General features: G+C 37.1%; 2 protein-coding genes across 3 annotated transcripts; both read right to left on the bottom strand.

The window, feature by feature from the left end:
* Positions 1 to 605: 605 nt before the first annotated feature.
* On the bottom strand, positions 606 to 5656 carry LOC142632081 (aspartyl protease family protein At5g10770-like). Its single transcript, XM_075806532.1, has 3 exons — positions 5314 to 5656; positions 2118 to 2555; positions 606 to 1585 (listed from the first exon to the last, which is right to left on the bottom strand). Exons 1-3 carry the CDS (start codon positions 5492 to 5494, stop codon positions 759 to 761), a joined length of 1446 nt encoding a protein of 481 aa, XP_075662647.1. The 5' UTR covers positions 5495 to 5656; the 3' UTR covers positions 606 to 758.
* An 8876-nt stretch (positions 5657 to 14532) lies between these two features.
* LOC142631970 (aspartyl protease family protein At5g10770-like) lies at positions 14533 to 19316 on the bottom strand. Of its 2 annotated transcripts, XR_012843718.1 has the most exons (4): positions 19038 to 19316; positions 16273 to 16710; positions 14679 to 15689; positions 14533 to 14638 (listed from the first exon to the last, which is right to left on the bottom strand). XR_012843718.1 is itself a non-coding variant. In XM_075806402.1 (3 exons), exons 1-3 carry the CDS (start codon positions 19231 to 19233, stop codon positions 14860 to 14862), a joined length of 1464 nt encoding a protein of 487 aa, XP_075662517.1. In that variant the 5' UTR covers positions 19234 to 19316; the 3' UTR covers positions 14533 to 14859. The 2 variants fall into 2 exon arrangements, 1 of the variants encoding a protein (XP_075662517.1); XM_075806402.1 differs by having other exon boundaries at positions 14533 to 15689.
* Between the last annotated feature and the right edge of the window lie 2427 nt (positions 19317 to 21743).

Here is a 21743-nt window from a genome sequence, read left to right as displayed (position 1 = left end):
CACTAGTCCGCATGGTTCCGCCATTTGCGTTTGTGTAGGACATGGACATCCATTGACCCATAAGTCAGTCAAGTCATCCATTGACCCATTATGGTAAGTCAGTCAAGTCATCTGCAACCAACTCTTTTGCAAACACACACTGCTCAATTTCATTCTTCACACTCTCTTAAAGTTCTCTCTTGCATACCAGCATATGTATGAATGACTTTTCGGTGATTAATGACACACAAATGAGCCAAGATTTTAGGTTTGGGGAGGCCAAAACATGAAGAAAAAAAGAAGAAGACAGTTTAATTCAAGAATGAGAAAACATAATAACATTCATGATACTAGGCATTCATTCACACCCAACCACACAACAAAAAAAAAAAAAAAAAAATCAAACTAATTGTTTCTAAATAAATTTTAAATAAATAATTTGTTAGAATAGAATTTGACATTCATTCTCGAGGTAAATTAACATTGCATTTTTTTAACTCTAATTATTTGAGGAGTAATGTAAGAAAATAAAAATGTATACTGTAATGAAAGGCCTTGACACATGGTACGTACCTAATAGGCAATTAACTTTATCCATATCAAATATCAATGATGTGTACAAATTGTGAGTTGCCATGTGGCAATATTAATCCATATCAGCTTGAATTTATTGAGCAATCTGTCATATGTCAAGAATGGAAAGCTCCAAATATCAAACATGGCAAGATCTCAGGTTGAGCTTATATAATAAGTATACATATTTGATATATTTGACTAGATTAGCTACAACCACCAGGGCGAAACCCAATCCTCCCTCTAGCAACATCATACAACACCTCTAACCCTTTTTGTTGAACATTCCCAAAAATGGCAATGTTGCTTGGATCACTATTTCCTGCAAAGGCTAAACAAGCTTGCGTTGGGCTCAACATGTAAAATATTCCCACTTTGTCCAAATCTACGCTCACAGCACCACCGAACAAAAAGCTTATGTGTGGAATTGAAACAGACTTGCTCTTGCTAAGATCATAACATGTATCGAGTAGCGAAATTGGGCTTGTCATTGGATAATTACGCATCAGTTTTCGAAATGTTGTTCGCAATGCATTGTATGCTATAGGAGGCAAACGTGTTATGACCGTCCCTGAGTCAATGATAGTACCCACAGTCGAAAAAACTGATGTGGGAATTGATAATTTTTGCCCACCCACACTTATTCCAATCAAGTTAAGGCCATAGAATGATGGCCCTTGAGAAAGCTTTAACATAGGTGTGAACTTTGTGGTATTGGAAACTCCATTGCCTTTTCCAAAAGTAAGGTGTCCTGTTGAGCTAGTCGTGGAAGGTAGACAATATGAGAAGAATTGGCCATACTTTTGAGCTGTTTGTTTCACTAGGGAAACTTGGGCGCGACCAAGACTTAGCAACCCAGCAAAGCCATTGAAGAGGCCTTCATTGTCTTGGCCACAACCGAATATGAAATTGTCCATCACGTCTGATGTTATGGTTAGCCTTTCTTTGCTGAAATATCCAGTTGTTAGCGAACCATCACCATATTCTGCAAGGTATATGCACTTCTTAGAGGTAGAGCACTGTTGTGACCTTCCTACATTGTGGAGAAAAAAAAAAAGTTGACATTACTCTACCACATTATCAAATTTACAATTGCTTAAAAAAAGTTTGTGTGAAAGTATCCCTAATCTTTGAATTATATATATATATATATATATATATATATATATATATATATATATATATATATATATTTTCAATAATTGGGCTACAACTTCTCCAATTTATTTATTTTTCTAAAATACTTGGGATGCTACTAATTTCACTAGAGAAGTACTATCTAGCTAGTTAATAATATTATTTTTCTAACCTCTGAGTAAAAAAAAATTACATTAAATGCTGTGAAAAAAGAAAAACAAAATCCCATCAAATTTAGGTCAAAATCAAATTAATCCCAAATTTTGAAAAATGTCTAAGTTAATCGTCCCTTCACTACCATGTTTCATCTACATAAAAAATACACTTACGTGTGATCTATTGTAATAAGTAAAACCAATTAAGTAGGTAGTAGTAGTAGCAATTCCCTTTTCTATTTTGGTGAGTGAGATTGTATTAATATGGTTTACCTGTGGCAGAACTGAGTTGAAAGCACGAGGGTGTAGGACATGTAATGTTGGCATATGATGTTGATTTGGATGGGTCAAAGATTGGGTCTACTTGTTTATAGCATTGTCCTGTGCATGGTTTACACTGTGTCCAAGTAAGGTCGCTACCAGTGTCGAATGTGAGTTTTAGATCTCTTTTGGGAGTGCCAAGGCCAATGGTGACAATATAGTTACCAGTGCCAAGGATGAGACCAGATTTAACAGGAAGGATGGAGGCTTTAGATTCCCTTAACTTGTTGCCATTGGAGTAGTTGGAGAGCTTGGAGTGGATTGAGTTCACTCTTGATTGGTCTTGAAGAAGGATTTCAGTGTGACTGGGAACCTGTACTTGGCCTTCGTTGCTTTGAAAGCATGGACCATGCTTGTGTATCACTGTTAAGGATGCCTTCCTTTTAGGTCCTGAACTTAAAACAGATCATCAAGTGGAATTTGGAGTGCATACTTATGAATATATAATAATACAAAATTGGTCTTCTAAATTTCACAAAAATTTATTTTAGTCATCTAACTTTGCTTTTGGTTAATTTGGTCCTCAAGTTTCAAAAGTATTCAATTCTAGCCTTTTACTAACTTCCATTAATGCTCTACCGTTAAGGTTTTTTTATTTATTTTTTTATTTTTTTAATTTCACAAAAATTCATTTTAGTTCTTTAACTTTGCTTTTGGTCAATTTGGTCCTCAAGTTTCAAAAATATTCAATTCTGGCCTTTCACTAACTTCCGTTAATGCTCTACCGATAAGGGTTTTTTTTTTCCCAGATTTTTATATTAAAAGATGCAAAAAATCTAATTAAATTTATATAAAAAAAAAAAATCCTAGAACACACAACAAACCCTGCACCCAAACAACAAAAAATTTCTTTACATTGATCACAACCAAAAATGGCATCCAAATACAAAATTTCAATACACAAATTCAGAACAAAGCACAATAACTTGAACAAGATGATCAACATCAACCATCAAAACCACATACAATTTAAAGTTTCACTACCCACAAACAATGATTATTTATTCAACAATGAAAGTATGAAACAATGTTTATGAGTTTTTCTGTTTTGTGGTTTACAAATAAAATCGGAAGTAGAAATCAGATCAGAGAGAGGAAGAATCCAAGGAGACCTAGATTAGATTGGAGAGAAAGAATCCAGAGACCCAAAGCAAATCGGAGAGAGAGCTTAATCGGGTTGTTCACCAAATCCAAAAAACTCTGAAACCAACCGAAACAAACAACCAAACACAACAGCCCAGCTGTGGGTTGAAACTCCGATGAGGGTTTGATGTGAAAAGTGAAAACGTAGAGAGAGGGAGATTGGCCTAGTCGAATCGAGCTAAGAGAAAGACGACCACCACCAAGCAACGACAATTGACAGTGACCGGTGAGGAGTGGAGAGTGACTGACCTTGGTGGTCAGCCATGAATGAAGCTCACAAAGGCGCTCCTTGCAGCCTTTGACTCCTCGCATGTGAGAAGACAAGCTGATAAGTCTACACATGCCCTTGTAGCATATGCAAAAGACATTGATTTCCTTGTAACATGGATGGAAAAAAAATTGTCCGCCGTTCATTGAATCATTGGTGATTCAAGATGCTATGTTGTTTTCTAATATTTAATAAAGCTCACATATTTTTCATTAAAAAAAAAAAAAAAAAACTCCAATATTTTTTAACAACATGAAAATTCATACTTTTAAAGGGAAAATTTATAGCTTATTTAGTATAATAGCATTATTTAGTAATTTCAATGAAAGCTTTATGTGACAATTATGGCTTAGAAAATAAGCACTTCATCTGTCTAATGATTTTCAGAAGTATGACATTCTACCTACCGATCAATTATGTTTATGATTGTTGGTTGCATAATAACGTTTGACGCTAACATATAATAGACATTATTGAGGCTTACCTTAAGGATAAAGTGTCACCTTCAGATACACAAATGGGTAAAACGTACGGTTTATATGGGTAACATATAATATGTCTTAAAATGGTTTAATTAAAGCAATAAGGCAACAAGGTGGCCCATTAAAATGGTGAATTTCATATGTCATTATTAGTTGTCTTCACTGACATTAAAATGGTGGCCCATTAGATTTGTTTTACCATTAATATGTCACATTAGTCTTACCACTTTAATGTGCCACATTAATTAATAATGGTAGTATTAATAAGTCAATAATGGTAGTATTTAATTAATTATGTGAACATGTGACAAGTTTTTATTGGTAAAGTATAAAGTAGAGTAAGAAAAGTATGATAAAAGATTTGCACTCAAAACTGATAAGACAACATCACATAAAACTTTTATTATCTGACAGCTGTTTCTCTAATCATTGCATAAGAAGAAGAAAAAAAATATCATTTAGACTATTTCCTATAATAATGACTAATTAGACAATTTAAATAAAACAGATTCTGTTTATATCTTATTACACACGAAAGAGACAAAGGTTTTAATATATATGTAAAAAGAATAACAGATGAAAGGTTAAAAAGGGAAAAGAAAAGAAAAATCTAACAGAGGCTTCAATATTATATAATTAGAAAGACCGCATGAAACTTTTGATGGAAGATGTATTAGATATGTTTTTACAATATCTGACATTATGGAATTGATTTATTCTACATAATAATTTCAAATCATTCTATTTCATAATTGTGCACTTCTAATCTTATATAAAATGCTTATAATGAGTTTCTTCTTTTTTCTGATTATTCTTTTTTCGTGTTTCAATCTTATCCACTTAAATGTTATTTAGGCCATTGTTTTCAGTAATGATATGACAAAACATTTTTCACAACAGCTTTTTACAACCTGTGAAGTTGTTAATTTTTCTATGTTAAGACTTAAGAGTTGTGAAAAAAAAAATGTAAAAAATATTATATCCTTAGACTTATTGCATTATTTGGTAACATTTTTGTTTATGTTCTTATATGGGCAGGCTTCTCAAAATGATGAATTGCATAGATCTATAGTTTTACAGGTGCTGAAACAATAAAAGCAATTTTTTTTTTCTTATTTTTGCTTTCTACTTTTTTATGAGGATTAATGATAATGAAAATAATAGTAAAGATGACGAGAATAATGACGGTGATGATGATATAATTATGAAACAATCATGAGAACTGAATTTATTCTAAAGAGAGAGACAAAATAACCTTTGGTAGAAGCACTGCAAGTAGTTGATGGCATTAGAGAGCTGAGTTGAACAATATGAGTATGATGAAGGTGGTGGATTTCTGTAGTCTCTCTAACTTCATGGGCATGAAGGCATAGGAAAGCAGAGAAACAATAGATATAGAGGATGCACCTGATGAAGGAGGAGATGGGAATAGCCATGGATTAGCTTTTAGCTCAAAACCACGTACTCCTACAGCTAGTCCTATTTATTTTATTGTTGTTGGCCTGATGAATGGGTTCACATTCTGCTACCGCTCGGTTTCATTACTTCATCTCACTATTTGGCTCTTATAACTGATACTGGATTTTTTTCCTTTTTCTTTTTCTATTTCTTTTCTTGTTATTGTAATTATTCCTTTATAACATGTTTGCTTTGACAAGTGGGGATTACAAATGCGTACAGTCCGTCCGTACGTAAGATGAATTTCGACAAACGTTCAGATTTTGAGATGAAAACCAAAATTAGAAAATAAAATTCTCTATATATATAATTGGAATAATCTTCTGTATGTAAGTTTAATAATATTTTCAAAAGTGCTCTTATTGTTTAACTACAAGATGGTATCATTGGTCTGTCTGTTGATTTTTTAAAATCTTTCCTTGAGATCTTTCTCTTTAATATTAAGATCTATGAACCAATCAACAAAATCTCGAAACATAACAAACTCAAATGCTTAGATAATGAAATTTGGTTTTGATAGAACCAATCCAAACGTCGTCTAAGTAGTAAAGCCTGACTTTGAAGAACAAATCCAAATGCGTAGATAGTAAACCTTAGTTCTAAAGAACAAATCCAAACGCCTAAGTAGTAAACTCAACCAAGTGACATAGATCGTATAGAATTCGACTAAGTCATTGGGTTTAACTGAGTTTAATTTGGTCGCATGATTCAATTGAAAAAAAATAGTTTTCACTTCTGATACTTTAAAGCGACTATTAATGAAATCGCAGAGAGAGATAGGGGAAGATTTGTGATTACAATAAAGTTGGGATGAGACATGGTGTGTTTGTGAAATTTTTTTTGAGAAAGTGAGAGAGAGAGATTTGATGGGTTAATTGCTTATCATCATACAATTTAATATAGTTAATAAATAAATAAAAAAGGAGATACAATTTAATAGTACCAATCATGCATGACAGCTTGCATCTAATTCTCTTTGTGCTTGATTGACATTGATAAGGGAGTCTTCTAAAGCCCCATAGACTTAAGATTTTTCTTTATGCTCACGATCGTGGTCCCTCGGCCTTGTTTAACCTATTAATGTTTTATTGGATTAATATTTCAAAATTCTCACATTTAGATTCCATGTACACATCAATCAGCTCCTCAATAAAATGTACACATCAATCGTAAATGATTTTATTTTATTTTTAAAAATAGGAATCACTCAAGATTAATTCTGCATTAAATTCCACAATTTTTTTTTTTTTTTTTTATATACAAAGTTACAGAGTTTGTTTGAAAATTATCTTTCAATTTGTTGCAAAGCTTAATTGATAATATTCATAATTAGAACAGTCAACTTTAATAGTTAACTTTCTCATAATCTATAAATCAAATAAAAATAATAATTATGTTATATGATATATCTAATTTTGTCAAGTAAAAAATTTAAAAATAAAAATCTAACAGACAAGCAAAAATTCATAACTTCATAGCTTTAGTCACACTTTCTCAACACATCAACATGGAAAACACACATTCTCAACAACAACAAAAAAGTAAAAAACACACAAAAAAATTAATTGTTCAGGTAAAGCCAAACGTTAAAATGGACGCACCCAAATCTCAAAGTCTCAACATTTAAATTTTTGCCCCAAATAGAAAATAGCAAATAGTCAAAGAATGAAACACATAATCAGTAGAAATCGAAACACGCATTAAATAACAATAAAAAAAAAAAATTATACTAGTCGTACTTAAGGTATGTAAGAAGGATTTGTGTCTTGGGAGAGTAATGGCCATAGATATGAGAAGGATGACCGGTTTATCTTTTGTGGCCATAGAGCAATATTCATTTTTTATTTTGGGAATATTATAGCTTATGTATCGGAATATAATATTTTAAACAAATTTAAAGACTTAGGTGTGGGGCCATAGGCCCCTTTCTTTTTTTTTTTTTTTTTTTTTTGGTGAAAAGGAAATTTCATTAAAGACTAAAAAAGATTACAAAGGCAGGGGTAAACAATACCCCAAGAGTCTGCCATAAGTTGGTACTTAATAGAATTTGGGGGGTGGGGGTGGATAACAAAATATAAATGGGATCGATGCCCTTCTTTCGCCAAAAGATCCGCTCATTAGTTACCCTCATAGTGGATGTGCTTGAGATGTACTTTCTCAAAAAGTGGGAGGAGGAACCTGCAATCAATTATTATAGCACTAAAGGGGTGAGCGGTTTCCTGCATAGTGTAATCAGCGGAAAATAAATTTGCTACAACACTAGCGTCAACTTCTACTAATAGTTTACGAATATTAAGGTTTTTAGCAAGGGTAAGGCCATCACGAAGACCCCAAAGCTCTGCCACCATGGAGTGGGTGCGGCCAATCTTCCTGGTGCAGCTAATAATCCATCTGTCATGAGAGTCTCGAATGATTCTGCCAGCACAAGCATCACCTGGATTGTTTCGGACTGAACCATCGGTATTAAGCTTAAAGAAGCCATGGGGAAAGGGGGTCTAACCAATATGTATGGTGGTTTCAAGTAGCCTCCATGATCAATGTAATCATGTGTTTGGATAGCCTCCATGATCTCTAAGGGGCAGATCTGCCTTAATCGTCAAACCATTTGGAAGATCCCTCGAATTCAAGTACCTCGACCTCAAGATTAGAGCAATATGGAAACCGCAAGGAGACCTTCAGTGCATTGATCTTGGCCTGGATTATTTCCTCATCAAATTCAAACTCCAAGAGGACTACTGGAAAGTCATTAACGAAGGCCCTTGGTTCATCGACCAACAGTTCCTCTCCGTCCGAAAATGGACCCCAAGTTTCCACCCTTCGGAAGCTCGCTTCACAACCACCGCGGTCTGGGCCAGACTTCCCGAGCTCCCTATCGACCTCTACGACACTGCTATCCTATTCAGAATAGGAAACCAACTCAGCACACTTTTAAAAATTGATACTCACACCATTGATAACGTTCGAGGAAAATACGGCTGATTATGTATCCAGATTAACTTAAACTCCCCCTTCACTTCCAAGATTCATATCGGATCCCTTCTCCAACCGGTCCAATACGAAGGCATCTCGGCCATCTATTTTGAGTGCGTTGCATGGGCCACAGAAACTCCAGTTGTCCTTCGGTCATTCATCCCCCTTCGCCTCAAAATCCTCAACCTTTTTCCCATTCTCACCCCCTTCTTTTCCCCGACCCCACCCACAACCAAACTGACAACACCAACGACCATACTAACAACACTAGACCCTTCGGAGATTGGATGATCGTTAAAAGCAGTAAGCCCCACAAGCCCAGGTCCCCTCCCCGCTCCGATCAACAACCTCTCAAACCTCCTTGTTCCCTTTCTTTAGCCCACGCCCCATGCGCATCCTATGTGAGTCACTCCACACGCACCATGCCTACTTCACGTGAACAGGGACCTCAAACCCATGCAACCACGTCATCTTCTCTAAACTTTCACGCCCATGCTGATAGTGACTCCTCGAGGGTCCCTTATCAAAAGTCCCACCCTATACCCCCTACAGCCCTCTCTGCTGACGTTACAAGGACAACACACCCTACGTCTATCACCCCTACCATTTCAAATTTTGAAAAAACTTCCCTTTCTCATCCACAACCTCACCTCGACCTTACCTTTTTGTTTTCCAAGGAACTTGCCCCTTCCCCTTACATAGCTTCCTGCTATATTCCCTTAAGTGCTAACGTCTCCAATAACGTTCTTGCCAGTTCATTAGTCTGCCCCGAGCCCCACTCTTTCACTAATATGGAAAGCTCTTCTTCCCCGATGGAAAGTTTGCCAACCTCGTGCCCCCTTCTCCCTTTTAACCCCAACCAAAACCCATTTCCTCCCAACCTTTCTACTGCACCTCTTGCTCTTTCTACTCTCCTTGATGGACCCGTCTCTACCCCTTTCACTAAACCTCTTCAACTCAAGCACCTAGAACTACTGGGCTCTCCTTTCCCACGGTCGTCTGAGATCGATAGGGAACCATCTCCTACGATGGATCCAAACCTGTCCGAATCAGTTCTAGTCTCATATTGAAATGGAACTAGAGCAAACCTTGAGAACCCAAATAGCAACATTACCTTCAAACACCCCAGTCAGAAGGGTGATAATCCCTCTCTCCGAAGACCTAGCCCTTGTCTCTCCAATAATATCCTTTCTCCCTCCATTCCCGACCCACAAGTCCTCTTCTCATCTCCCTCTCCTCGCTCCTCAGACCCGCCCGAACCAACCTTCCAAAAGGAACACCGTCAGAGCCTGAGATCCTTTGACTGCCACTCTATCATCAGAGAGCACTCCCATTCTCCTCTCCTTCATGGAGAGATAAGAGGCAACTGCTACGATAATCGTAATCCACCAAGTCCTATGCTTCAGACTTTTAATCAACTCACCCATGAACACCCCTCATCACGACATGGTCCATCGTCTGCTTCTCAATCCACAACTTCAGAGTTTTCTAATGCCAGTGCCGCTGGAATAGAGGTCCAGTCATGTCCACATGACCAACCCCTTTAACAACCTCCTAATGAAGATCTTCGTCTGGAACTGCAAAGGAGCGGGGAGCTAAAACTTCCGAAGGAACTTCGCCGACCTTTGTCGTACTCACAGATCGGACATCGCAGTTGACATGGAGACTTGTATTTCTGGCCACAGTGCCGAGAAGGTCAGCTACTTTTTGGAATTTGACAATGTGTGCCGCTCCAACACCTCCGGCTTCCGAGGTAGCATATGGGTACTCTAGAACGAGGATAATGTCACACTCAATATCCTTTCGGTGACTGAGCAGACTATTAACGTGTTCGTCCAGGTTTGTCCTTCCAATCCCTTATCTTCTTGGCTTTTCTATGCCATTTACGCTAGCCTGGATTTAGATAAACGTATTATTCTCTAGAATGAGCTCTCTGCCATCAGTCCCAACCCTCCATCCGCGTGGCTCCTCGCCGGCAACTTCAACGAGATTCTTGCACAGCATGAAAGTCTCAACTACTCCCTTCCTAATTGCAGGTGTTTATCCATTTTTAATGATTTCATCAACTCTTGCAACCTTCTCGATCTTAGTTACAACGGCCCTCGCTTCACCTGGACTAACAAAAGAAAAACCAATCTAGTCATGAAACGACTTGACAAAGTCTTATCCAATCCCCAATGGAAACTCCTCTATGATGAAACCACCATCCTTCACCTCTCTCGTACATCCTCCAATCATCATCCTATCCTCATTGATACTCACCCTACTGCCTGCCACTTTGGTCCACGACCCTTCCGCCTGGAAACGAGTGGTTTAACGACCCTTCCTTCCCTAACCTCTTCAGAGACTCTTGAAATGCTCACCTGAATGACATTGCTCTGGCCCTCACGGATTTCACTTAGCGGATCAATGACATTGCTTTTGGCAACATTTTTCATAAAAGAAAAGACTCCTTGCTCGGCTAGGTGGCATCCAAAAAGCACTCTGCTTCAACCACAATGACTCCTTGCTTCATCTTAAATGAAAACTCTCAAGCGAATATTAGCAAGTCCTTCGCCTAGAAGAAGAATTTTGGGCTTTTAAGTCTAGAACCAATTGAACTTTACAGGGTGACCGAAATATGACCTTCTTCTACTTTTCCACAATTTGCCACAAGCACCACAACAAAATATGGTGCTTAAAAGATACAGTGGGCAATTGGTCATATAATTCGGCTGAGATTAAGTCCTCCATTTTTACCCACTTCTCTAAGCTTTACTCCTCAAAAGCAATTTCGGTTCCTTTCTTTGCCACCCCCCCTCCTAACTTCCATCCCATCCCGCCGCATGTCCTCCAAGCAATCTTGGGTGAGGTTATGGATAGTGAAATAAAAAGGGCTATCTTTTCTTTTCAACCGTATAAAGCTCCCGGACCGGATGACTTCCACCCCATCTTCTTCCAAAGGTTTTGGAACATTGTTGGACATTCCATCACTTCTCGCATTAAGGAAATTTTCTTGGCTAGGAAAATACCCCCTGACTTAAATACCTCTCTCTCATCTGCCTCATCCCGAAAGTTAGCAAACCCGAAACCATTCACCAATTTCGCCCCATCGGTCTTTGCAACACCATCAACAAGACAATCACTAAGATCTTGGTTTAGAGATTAAAACCTCACCTAGACAATCTCATAAATCCCTCCCAAGCCAGCTTCATCCCTGGACGAAAAGCAAGCGACAATGTCATCTTTGCTCAGGAACTCATTCACACTATGTCCATCTCATAGAGTAAGTAGGGCCTCATGACCCTCAAAATAGAGCTTGAAAAAGCCTTTGACAGACTTGAATGGGGTTTTATCAAGCATATCCTAAGCTTCTTCAATTTCCCTACGGACTGGATTAAGCTTATTATGTCCTACATTTCCTCCTCTAGCCTTTCGGTCTTAGTTAACGGGGAACACTTGAACTACTTCCTCCCTTCCAGAGGCATCAGACAAGGAGACCCCCTCTTGCCCTACATCTTCATTCTTTGTAAGGAGTACCTTGCCCGAATCATACTTTGTGAAGTTGACGCTCACTCATGGTCGGGGATTAGAACCTCGAGATATGGCCTAACCTTCTCTCACCTTTTCTTTGCGGACGACCTCGTTCTTTTTGCTAAAGCCACCAAACGAGACTGCCTGACCATCAAAAACACGCTTGACAAATGTTGCTCTCTTTTCGGGCATAAAATAAATCTCTTAAAATCCAAGATTTACTTCTCCCCCCATACCTCTCCGGACAATATCTCTATTGCCGAAAGAGAGCTTGGTATGAGAGCTTGCAGCGACTTCGAAAAATATCTCGGAGTCCCCATCCTCACCAGTAAACGGAACACAAGAGCCTTCAATTTCCTCATTGATAAGCTGCGCTCCAGACTAACTAATTGGAAGGCTTTGGCCCTCTATCTTGCTGGCCGCCTCACCCTTATCTCGACAATCACCACTGCCATTCCCACGCACATTATGCAGAACACCATGCTCCCCTCCAAGGTTTGCAAAGAGATCAAAAAAATTAACAAGAACTTCTTATGGGGAGACTCCACGACCAAGAGAAGGATCCACCTTTTAAACTGGAAATCTGTCACGCTCCCCAAAGCTGCAAGTGGTCTTGGCATCAAAATAAGCATCCACAGAAACAAGGCACTTCTTGCCAAACGCCTTTAGGACGTTCAGACCCATCCGGATAGCTTGCATGCCTAAATGTTAAGTGTACGGGCCTCACCCCTCGTCAAGCCCAATTGCCCTAAGGCCCATAAAGACTAATTCTTATAAGAGTCCCACACTGATCACACATGGTAACGCACGTGCCATCCGAGGGGTTTGAGCTCGGAATGCTCAAAGCAGCTTGTGACGTGCCCCTGCCGAGCACAGAACTTGCATGCGGGGCTGGTCCCAACGCCGCTATCATTTTCTCCTTCCCGTCACCAAACATCCACTTAGGTGAAACGGTATTGGACCTCCCTTCCATTGCCTAGGGGACGCCCCTGCCGAGCATCAAATCCAGCGGTGGAGCCAGTTCCAATGCCACTCTCATTTTCCTCCCACTCCCAACTAAACCCCCACTTATGGGTAATAGTATTGGACCCTTCCTTTCATCCACTAGGGGAATAATCATGACCGTTCCACTAAGTTTGGCTATAAATAGGCAGGGAAGATTCAGTTGAAAGGGTTGGCAATTCCAGAGTGAAGAGACTAGAGAAAGTAATACAAATCATCCCCAAGGAAGAAAGGGGAGTGTTAGTGGGAAAAGAGGGGAGACTCAGGAAACGGGCCTGCCAAGCATAGCGCCACCCGTGGTAGGAAATTCAAAAGCCCACTATACAAATAGATTGTGAGCCCAAACTCCTCTGAGGCCCAGCAGCCTTATTTTGGAACGCACATTAAGGAAAAAATATTCTCACCCAGTCCTCTCCAAACATACCTCTCCTACTTGGGCCAGCCTCTGTCAAGCCAAGAGCATTTGCGATAGTGGTTCAAGGTGGTTGCTTCGTAATGGTTCTTCCACTAGCTTCTAGCACGACAACTTGGACGGGAGATGGGCCTTTGAGATGCTTGATACATGGCCCACTCAACAGGGATGGCGACAACTTAAGGGTGAGAGAAGTATGGGACCACCAAGGACAATGGTCACTCCACACTCTTCCTTTCGTCCTATCTCACCACGTCATTGACTCTATCCATGCCACTCCCAAGCCACTCTCATCGGACCAGGATGATCTCCTCTCTTGGAACTACTCCGTGAATGGCACCTTCAATCCAAAATCAGCCTGCGCCATTTCTAGTAACTCCGCTGCCAGCCATGCAACCCGCTTGTGGAAATGGCTTTGGAAGGTTCCTACACTTCCCAGAATCATTACTTTTTTTTTGGCTGGCTTGCCATGATAGACTCCCCACCAAGGGCAATCTCCACTCCATCCACATTCTACACGATGGGCCATAGGCCCCTTTCACAGATGACGAGCTCCCGCCTAAAGGGATAGCACGTATCCACACGCTTCTTATCACTATCAAATGCAAAGACATGAAAATAGCTCGAGTAGTGATCATCGATTACAATTTAGCACTCAACCTTTATCCTCTATCTACATTGGACAAACTAAAGGTAGTTCGTACACACCTTAGACTAAGTTCTACGATAATTCGAGCATTTGATGGGACCAGAAGGGAAGTATTCGATGAGATCAATTTGACATTAATTAGAAATTGGACCTACCACAGCGAAAATCTGGGGCCCCTAGTTGACAACCCTTGCAAGCAATAATATTGCATCGTTAATGTCATACATGACTTGCAAACGTTATTTTATTTACTACCAATCTACGTGCCGTGGCAAATAACACTTCCATTAATTTGATCAATATATGGTCTATGTTAAACCTAAATCTGTAAGAAAGTAACATTTGTAAACAATAATAACGGAAAAAGTTTATGTTCAGTGTCTAATTATACTAGACATAATAGAATACGAATACATATTCAATAGAATTGGACACTAAATGCAAGCCATATCCAATTACATATACACGACTTTCAAACTTTCTTTTATTTACTGCACACAGGTCAAGTCATTACACCATACCAGTAACCAATATATATATATGCCATCGCAATTTATATACATTTTCATTGACCGACTTAATTTATCAAATGTTTCACAAAATGATTATCTTAAACCCCAATCCGTAACAAAGTAAACCTTTTTGTACATGACTTGCAATCATGATTTTATTTACTATAAACGTGCGTAAGAGCTAAGACAATAACCCTTTGCCAATCTACATTTGCTATGGCAGTAAACATTTCCACTGATTTTATCAATGGTTTATTACATAACTATTTCACCAAATGAACCATTTCAGGCACAACCAGCAGGACCAAACCCAACCCTCCCTCCTGCAAGATCATACACCACCTCCAACCTTTTCTGCTGCACATTCCCGTAAATCCCAACAGAACTATCATCACCGTTTCCAGCAAAAGCTAAACAAACCTGCGAGGTTTTCTGAGCGTAAAGTATACCCGCCGCATCCAAATCCACGTCAACACCACCACTGAACGAAAAGCTTATTTTTGGAATCGAAAATGTCGTGTATTTGCTAAGATCATAACATGTATCAAGTATCGAAAGCGCCCCCGTTGATGGATAGTTCTTCATTGCTTGCCTAAACGCCGCCTTCAAGGCACTATATGCTGTAGCCGGCAAGCGAGTTATTACAGTCCCCGAGTCGATAATGGTACCCGCATTTGAAAAAACCGACGTTGGAATCGATAACTTGCGTCCACCGAGACTGATTCCAACTATGTCAAGGCCGTAAAATGAAGTACCCTGTGTAGATTTTGACAAGGGAGTGAATTTGATAGCACTTGAAGTTCCAGCACTTTTTCCAAATGTGAGGTGTCCAGTAGAGCTAGAAGATGAAGGGAGGCAATAAGAAAAGACACGGTTGTATTTTGATGCCGTTTGTTGGACTAAGGAAAGTGCGTCGCGACCTAGGCCTAGTAATCCGGCTGCACCGCCGAAAAGGCCTTGGTTGTTTTGGCCACAGCCGAATAGGAAGTTGTTGAACACGTCTGTTGATGTTAGGGTTAGCTTCTCTTTGCTAAAATATCCCGCAGAAAACGATTGGTCGCCGTATTGTATACCATATATGCACGTTGAGCTGGTACTGCAGCCTGGTGAATTTCCTGCATCGTGACACGAGAGTTATTTCGTTTAGCTTTTAGCTTATTTTGTTTATTTATTTATTTTCTATTAAAAACTCGCCTATAAGTATAATGTACTTCATTTTCAGAAGAAAAAAAAAATCAGTACAAAGATAAATTAGTGGATGTCAAATGAATGGAACATATCTAATATGCCTATCTCCTTTTGTTAACTTGCATAAATTAACGAACCAATCTTTGAATTTACCCCCTCATCAATATTAATATTTTCGTGAAGCTTATTGTTTTTGAAATTGATACTAATTTTATTACATTCATGTAAATAAATATGTAAATAAAATTTACGCAAAACATTTTAATAGTTCCAGAGATCCCTCACAATCCTCTTTGAAGACATGTAATAAAAGTGGAACGATATAGAAATAACGAAAGTAAGAAATATGCACGCATATTTTCTCATTTTCTTAACTTGGAAATAGTACTTGTTATAGTATAACAAAAAAATTAGTGAAACTATCTCTAATTTTCTTATAATTAATTTTCTTGACTAAAAATCCTTAAATTGTCAATATAATTGACTATATATAAAGGTCTCAATTGTTACCTGTGGCAGAAGTGAGTTGAGAGCATACAGATGAACTACACGAAATATTCGAATAAGTTGTAGACTGAGATGGGTCAAAGGTTGGTTCCTTTTGTTGATAACAATATCGTGCGCAAGGTTGACATTGAGTCCAAGTGAGGTCACTACCTGTATCAAATATGAGTGACAAGTCCTTTTTTGGAGTGCCAAGTCCCACGGTCACAATGTAATTGCCTGAACCAATAGTGCTACCGGACTTGGCTGGGATGGTGGAGTCCTTTGATGCACTTAAATCATCACGGCTCAACTTCTTGGAGAGCCTAGAGTGGATTGAGTTGACCCTAGATTGGTCTTGTTCGAAGATTTCATCTACAGTGGGAGCTTTAGCTTTGTCTAGTTTAAGTGTGGAGCATGGGCCATGTTTGTGTACTACTGTCAAGGATGCCCTTTTATCAGAACCTGCATTTTAATTCAATATCAATTAGAATTTTTTGACAAGTAACATGGGGAGAACTTAATTACAATTCTTTGGGCACAATACATTATGTTATCAATTAAATCCAAACACATGATTACATTGATCAATAAAACATAAACAATATTATCTACTTCTAAATACAAATAAATTCAAATATGATATTGAAGGAACCTTATAACTAAGTTTTACTGTAAAATGATTGAAGTGTATCAAGTTATGAATTACAAACATCATATTGTATGATTACGAAACACACCAAAAATAAAGTTGCTTATTCAAAAAAGGCAATGGAAAAGGTACAAATAGTAAACCCAAACAATACATGCCAAACATCAAATGGATTGACCAATTTACAAGGTTATAGGTTTTTTTTTGTTTTTTTTGGGTAGCTTATGAAGAAAAAGCAAATAGGACAATTACTCAAGAACCCGTGAGTCCGTGACTGTCTTCTTGCATTCACTTTAATTATATATTTTAACATGCGGACGCAAGTATATTGGATTTGTCGATAGATATAATTATTAATGGTTGTCATCAAATTGACTGGTGGTGAGTGCTTGATCCATAGTCAAGCTACCCGACAATTGTCTGCCCATCAAGAAGTGCAGAGAACCTAATTTTTCAGATCTTTTTAGGGCCTTTCATTTGAAAGCACATATTTTACTTTTTTTTCTTCTCTTCCACCAAACCCCATAAAGAAAATGAAACCTGAATAGGGCAGGGTCCAGGGATGGTAAGGTTTTACTTAATGGAGGGGGGGAAAAAAGTTTGGTTCATCCCCCATAGTGAGAAAATCATACCTAGTTTATTGCAGGATTCTTGACTAATTAGTAATTAGGGGAAAGGTCAATAGTTTTACAAGTGAAATCCATCAAGTCTGGGAAAGAAAACAGCAACTCTATAGTTTTAGTGTTATTGATTTATTTATTTATTTTTATGTAAGAAGGTCTTTGCTAGCTACTTGCTACTTGCTTGCTCCATTTTAAAATATTAGAAGAAGAAAATTGGTTAAAAAGAAACTATTTATTGACTTTTCTTATTTAGCTTGATGTGAAAAAAAGATGTTCTCCGCTAATACTTCTAGAAAAGAACTCTATTTTATGCCAAATTAAATAAATAAATAAATGAAGAATTAATTTTTCAACCCATTTAAAATTGTTACCAAACAAAAGAATATAATAAAATTTTCATGAAAACATTTAAAAATAAATTATTTTTTTTTTCTGGTCGAAACAAACAATTAATTAGAAAAACTTCCCAAGGGGAGGAAAAGGAGATTGATGGGTCCAACCCAACATGGATATGGGAGAGAGAGGTAACGTACCATCCAGCTAGAAGCCCATGATAGCTACCCTTTAACTAATATAAAGTTCCAAACAAGGATGAAATAGACTATCCACCAAAACATACCCAAAAAAAAAAAAAATGATTCCGCTATGATCAGTTTGTGCTTGATTATTTGTTTTCTGGTCGCACCCTAAGCTAGAGTGCAGCTTGAGTTTTCCCAACTCGTTCATGAGCAAGTGCATGATGTTTTATAACCATAATTAGAGGACATGACCGGACCCTTAAGAACATATTTACAATGGTCACATCCACTTTGTAGGACCTACTAATTACACCACCAATTATAGCCTTAGGACACACCATAAAATGTCTGTCTCAAACCCATTAAGTAGGAATACATGTTCTTTTCTATATATCTTTATATATATATATATATATATATATCTATCTATCTATCTGTGTGTGTGTGGAAATGGTTCAATGAGGGCGAGAGGGCATTATTGGTTCTAGCACCTCTTGTAGTGTTTGGACACCAAGATTCGGATCCCATCAACCTGACCCCACTCACTTTTACCAAAGGAACAAATAAATAAAAATGACATTTTAAAACTTTTCGGAAATAAATATCAACTCTAATCCTATATTTATTTTGACAACTATTTTATGTTACATTTTATAACTATTATCTATCACTTTTACATTAATCTTTTACTTTTCTTTTTCTCTTTTTTTGGAAAAACTTACTATTAGTTTTGCCCAATGGCCATTTGTTTAATTGTTTCTAAACCTACCCATAATTATTTTGCTCGAGTAGGTTTCTCCAACTTGAGCTGGAGCAAATTACAAACTCCCCGGCCGGCAAAAAAAGAGTTTCAAGTTGCAGTATCAATTATATATAAAACCATAAACTCTATCAGTGACTGAAAAAATAAATTATAAGAGTTGTGATTACTATAATAAATAGTAGTATTACAAGAATCCAAAGAAGGAGAGAGAGAGAGATGAAAGTTGTATGATAAACCTTTGGTAGAAGAGCTGCAAGTAGTTGATGGTAGTAGAGAGCTGACTTCAAGGGTATGAATGTGAGTAAGATGGTTGTTTTCTAAAGTCTCTCTTCCTTCAAGGGCAAATCCCAGCTGATTCAGAGAGCAAAGAAATACAAGAAAGCTAAAGAGGAAAAACCCAAGGAAGGAGGAGGAGGTAGTGGGAGTCGCCATTATTGTTTATCCTTTCTCTCTCAACTCTCAACTATGTTGCTCTTACTATATGTGTGCGCTCTTATGGTATTTTTTGGCCTTAATATAAGCATTCTAAAAAAATAATTATTATATTATTTTTATTTTTATTGATGTGATAATATAAGCTAGCTAATTAAAGATACAATAGATTATCAATCTCACACGTCACCCACTTTAACAAGCGCATTTAGTTGAGGGCAATTTTGGATTTATCTATGTTAGTTAGCTATCTCTAATAATTGAGTTTGCTAGACATAACTTGGAGGAATTGCAATTTGCAAATCCTTAAAAAACGCCTAGCTGGATTAAGGTTATTCTTGTCCTTTCAAGGAATTGGTGGGTATCTGAAGTCTGAACTTACTTTTCTGCTAATTACTTCCTAATTTGGCTACATGAATTTTGTTTTCAATTTCATTTTCCAGTCCACCTTCGCGCAAGTGCCTTATAGTTATCGTCTACTATTTTGTAATACAGGCAATCTTCTTAAAACCCTTGATAATCCTGGGATTTTCATTCTCCTATCTTTTATGCCTAAAAGACGTTGTGCATTCCTTGTTTACAAATATGTTTGACACTTTTGATGGTTACAGCAAAAGAAAAAAAGATTTCAACTTACCTCAGAATTTTTCTCTTGAAAATATCAAAAGTTGTCGATCAATTGAACTACAAAACTTTAAGCATGTTTACAATATTTTAAATAAAATATCTTTTCCCCAACCTAATTTGTCTAGACAACATAATTAATAACATTTGTCGTCATAGAGGAAATCACAAATTGAATTTAACTCCGTTTTGCATATCAACTCAAATAGACTTTTTGAGGTAGGATAATTGTCCTACCTGATTTCTATTCAATGATCATAATTGGATTTTCATTATTTCACTTGAAATGTATTGAAATGGAAATAGCCAATTTCATAATTAAGGTTCTGTTTTAAAGTTTAACCGTGTGCTAAATATCACGTCATTTAAACTTTAAAAAAATTATGTGATATTGAATATTCCTTTCAAATTAATTAATAATATATAATTTAAATCAAAAAATAGATCTAGTTAAAATGGAGAGAATCTTAATACTTGAATAACCATACTTGCCCCAACAAATGAAGAGGTATGGGCTACTAAGCTTTTAACATTACTCATTTGTTTTCTTATTAAAATATATGTAATTAAGGCCTAAATATGTCTCCAAGAGCCTTGAAATTCAATTGATTTGCACATTTTGGTATTCAATTGATTTGCACATTTTGGTATTCAATTGATTTGCACATTTGTTTTCCTCCACCCCAAACTATTGATGTACAAAAAAGAAGACCTAAATATGTCACTATAGTTATTTTAACTTTCTTGTGCCACATGAACACTAATTTTATCTCAGATCCATTATACTGAGTTGGATTTTTTTTCCCAGTAATTTTATTTTGGATTGATCAAGAAAGCAAGTTAAACTTTTATTTTTCTAATAATGCTACAGATACAATAATTATGCTCACAATTTTTTTTACAATCTGCCAAGATAGCTCACAATAATTTGTTAATGATTTTCCATGATTTTAAAAACAGGTATAGTCAAAGAATCGGTTTTGGTCCCGATTCCTAGTTTTATTCGGTTTAAGGGCTTTTACCGGACTGGATTGGTGCCTAGTTGAACCGACCAGTCCAGACAGATTTTTAAAACTATTGATTTTCATATGACCAACCATTGACATCATTTTCTATAATTTACGACTTGCAGCCTCAGTATTTTTGTGAAAAAAATTATATAGAGAAGTTTTACATCAATTTTCATTTTCCCCCTAGAAGAAGGAGATGCTAGAGTTTCTGTGGATGGGCATAAAATGATATTTTTTGCCTTTGTCATTCATGAATATAACATCATTTCTATTGTCAGAACACATGTTCATTAGTGGCTCTCATAAGTAGAACAAAGAAAACTCTCATGTTAGCTCTACCCATAGTTGAGTATACGCTTTATTAGCGGTGAATGAAGTGATTATGCAAATCCACAGTTGCACAAAGAAGACTCCGTCTTTACTCCACCTATGGTTGAGTAAAGGCACCTTCTTGGTGAGTATTGTCACTTTGATTATTAAGAAAAAAAATGCTAACATTCCAAGGAGAGACTATTCAAGAGAGAGATTACCGTAAGTGTAATTACAAGTGGTTTCGTAGAAGGTTCATAGTCCACACGTGAAGAGACTTCCATTAATTTTAAGGGGAGAATAAAAGACTGTTTGATATCAATATCAAGCCTTTAGATTTTAGTTTTTATGTATAACTTTTTAAAACTTTATTTTATTTTTCCGCTTTTTTTCATTTCTTTTTAAATTTTTTCAAAGAACAAGTATACTTTAACACACTTTTAGCACAAAAAAAAAAAATTACCAAAAAGCTAGATAAGCTATTCCTAAACAAACATTAAAAGTGACTGTTTGGATTCAACTGAAATTGCGTTTTGCGTTTTGCATTTTTCTCTTTTTTTCTTTTTT

Source organism: Castanea sativa, chromosome 1, assembly GCF_040712315.1.
Source record: "Castanea sativa cultivar Marrone di Chiusa Pesio chromosome 1, ASM4071231v1".
Classification (NCBI taxonomy): Eukaryota; Viridiplantae; Streptophyta; class Magnoliopsida; order Fagales; family Fagaceae; genus Castanea; species Castanea sativa.
This window is presented reverse-complemented; position numbering and strand designations above follow the sequence as displayed.

Excerpts from the sequence above, each read along its gene's own strand:
- LOC142631970 (XM_075806402.1), bottom strand. The coding sequence starts at position 19,233 with ATGGCGACTCCCACTACCTCCTCCTCCTTCCTTGGGTTTTTCCTCTTT. Across the intron at positions 16,711-19,037 it reads TTGCAGCTCTTCTACCAAAG|GTTCTGATAAAAGGGCATCC; the intron begins GTTTATCATACA and ends ATTAAAATGCAG. Across the intron at positions 15,690-16,272 it reads TCAACTCACTTCTGCCACAG|GAAATTCACCAGGCTGCAGT; the intron begins GTAACAATTGAG and ends GTCACGATGCAG.
- LOC142632081 (XM_075806532.1), bottom strand. The coding sequence starts at position 5,494 with ATGGCTATTCCCATCTCCTCCTTCATCAGGTGCATCCTCTATATCTAT. Across the intron at positions 2,556-5,313 it reads TTGCAGTGCTTCTACCAAAG|GACCTAAAAGGAAGGCATCC; the intron begins GTTATTTTGTCT and ends TTTTAAGTTCAG. Across the intron at positions 1,586-2,117 it reads TCAACTCAGTTCTGCCACAG|GAAGGTCACAACAGTGCTCT; the intron begins GTAAACCATATT and ends TCCACAATGTAG.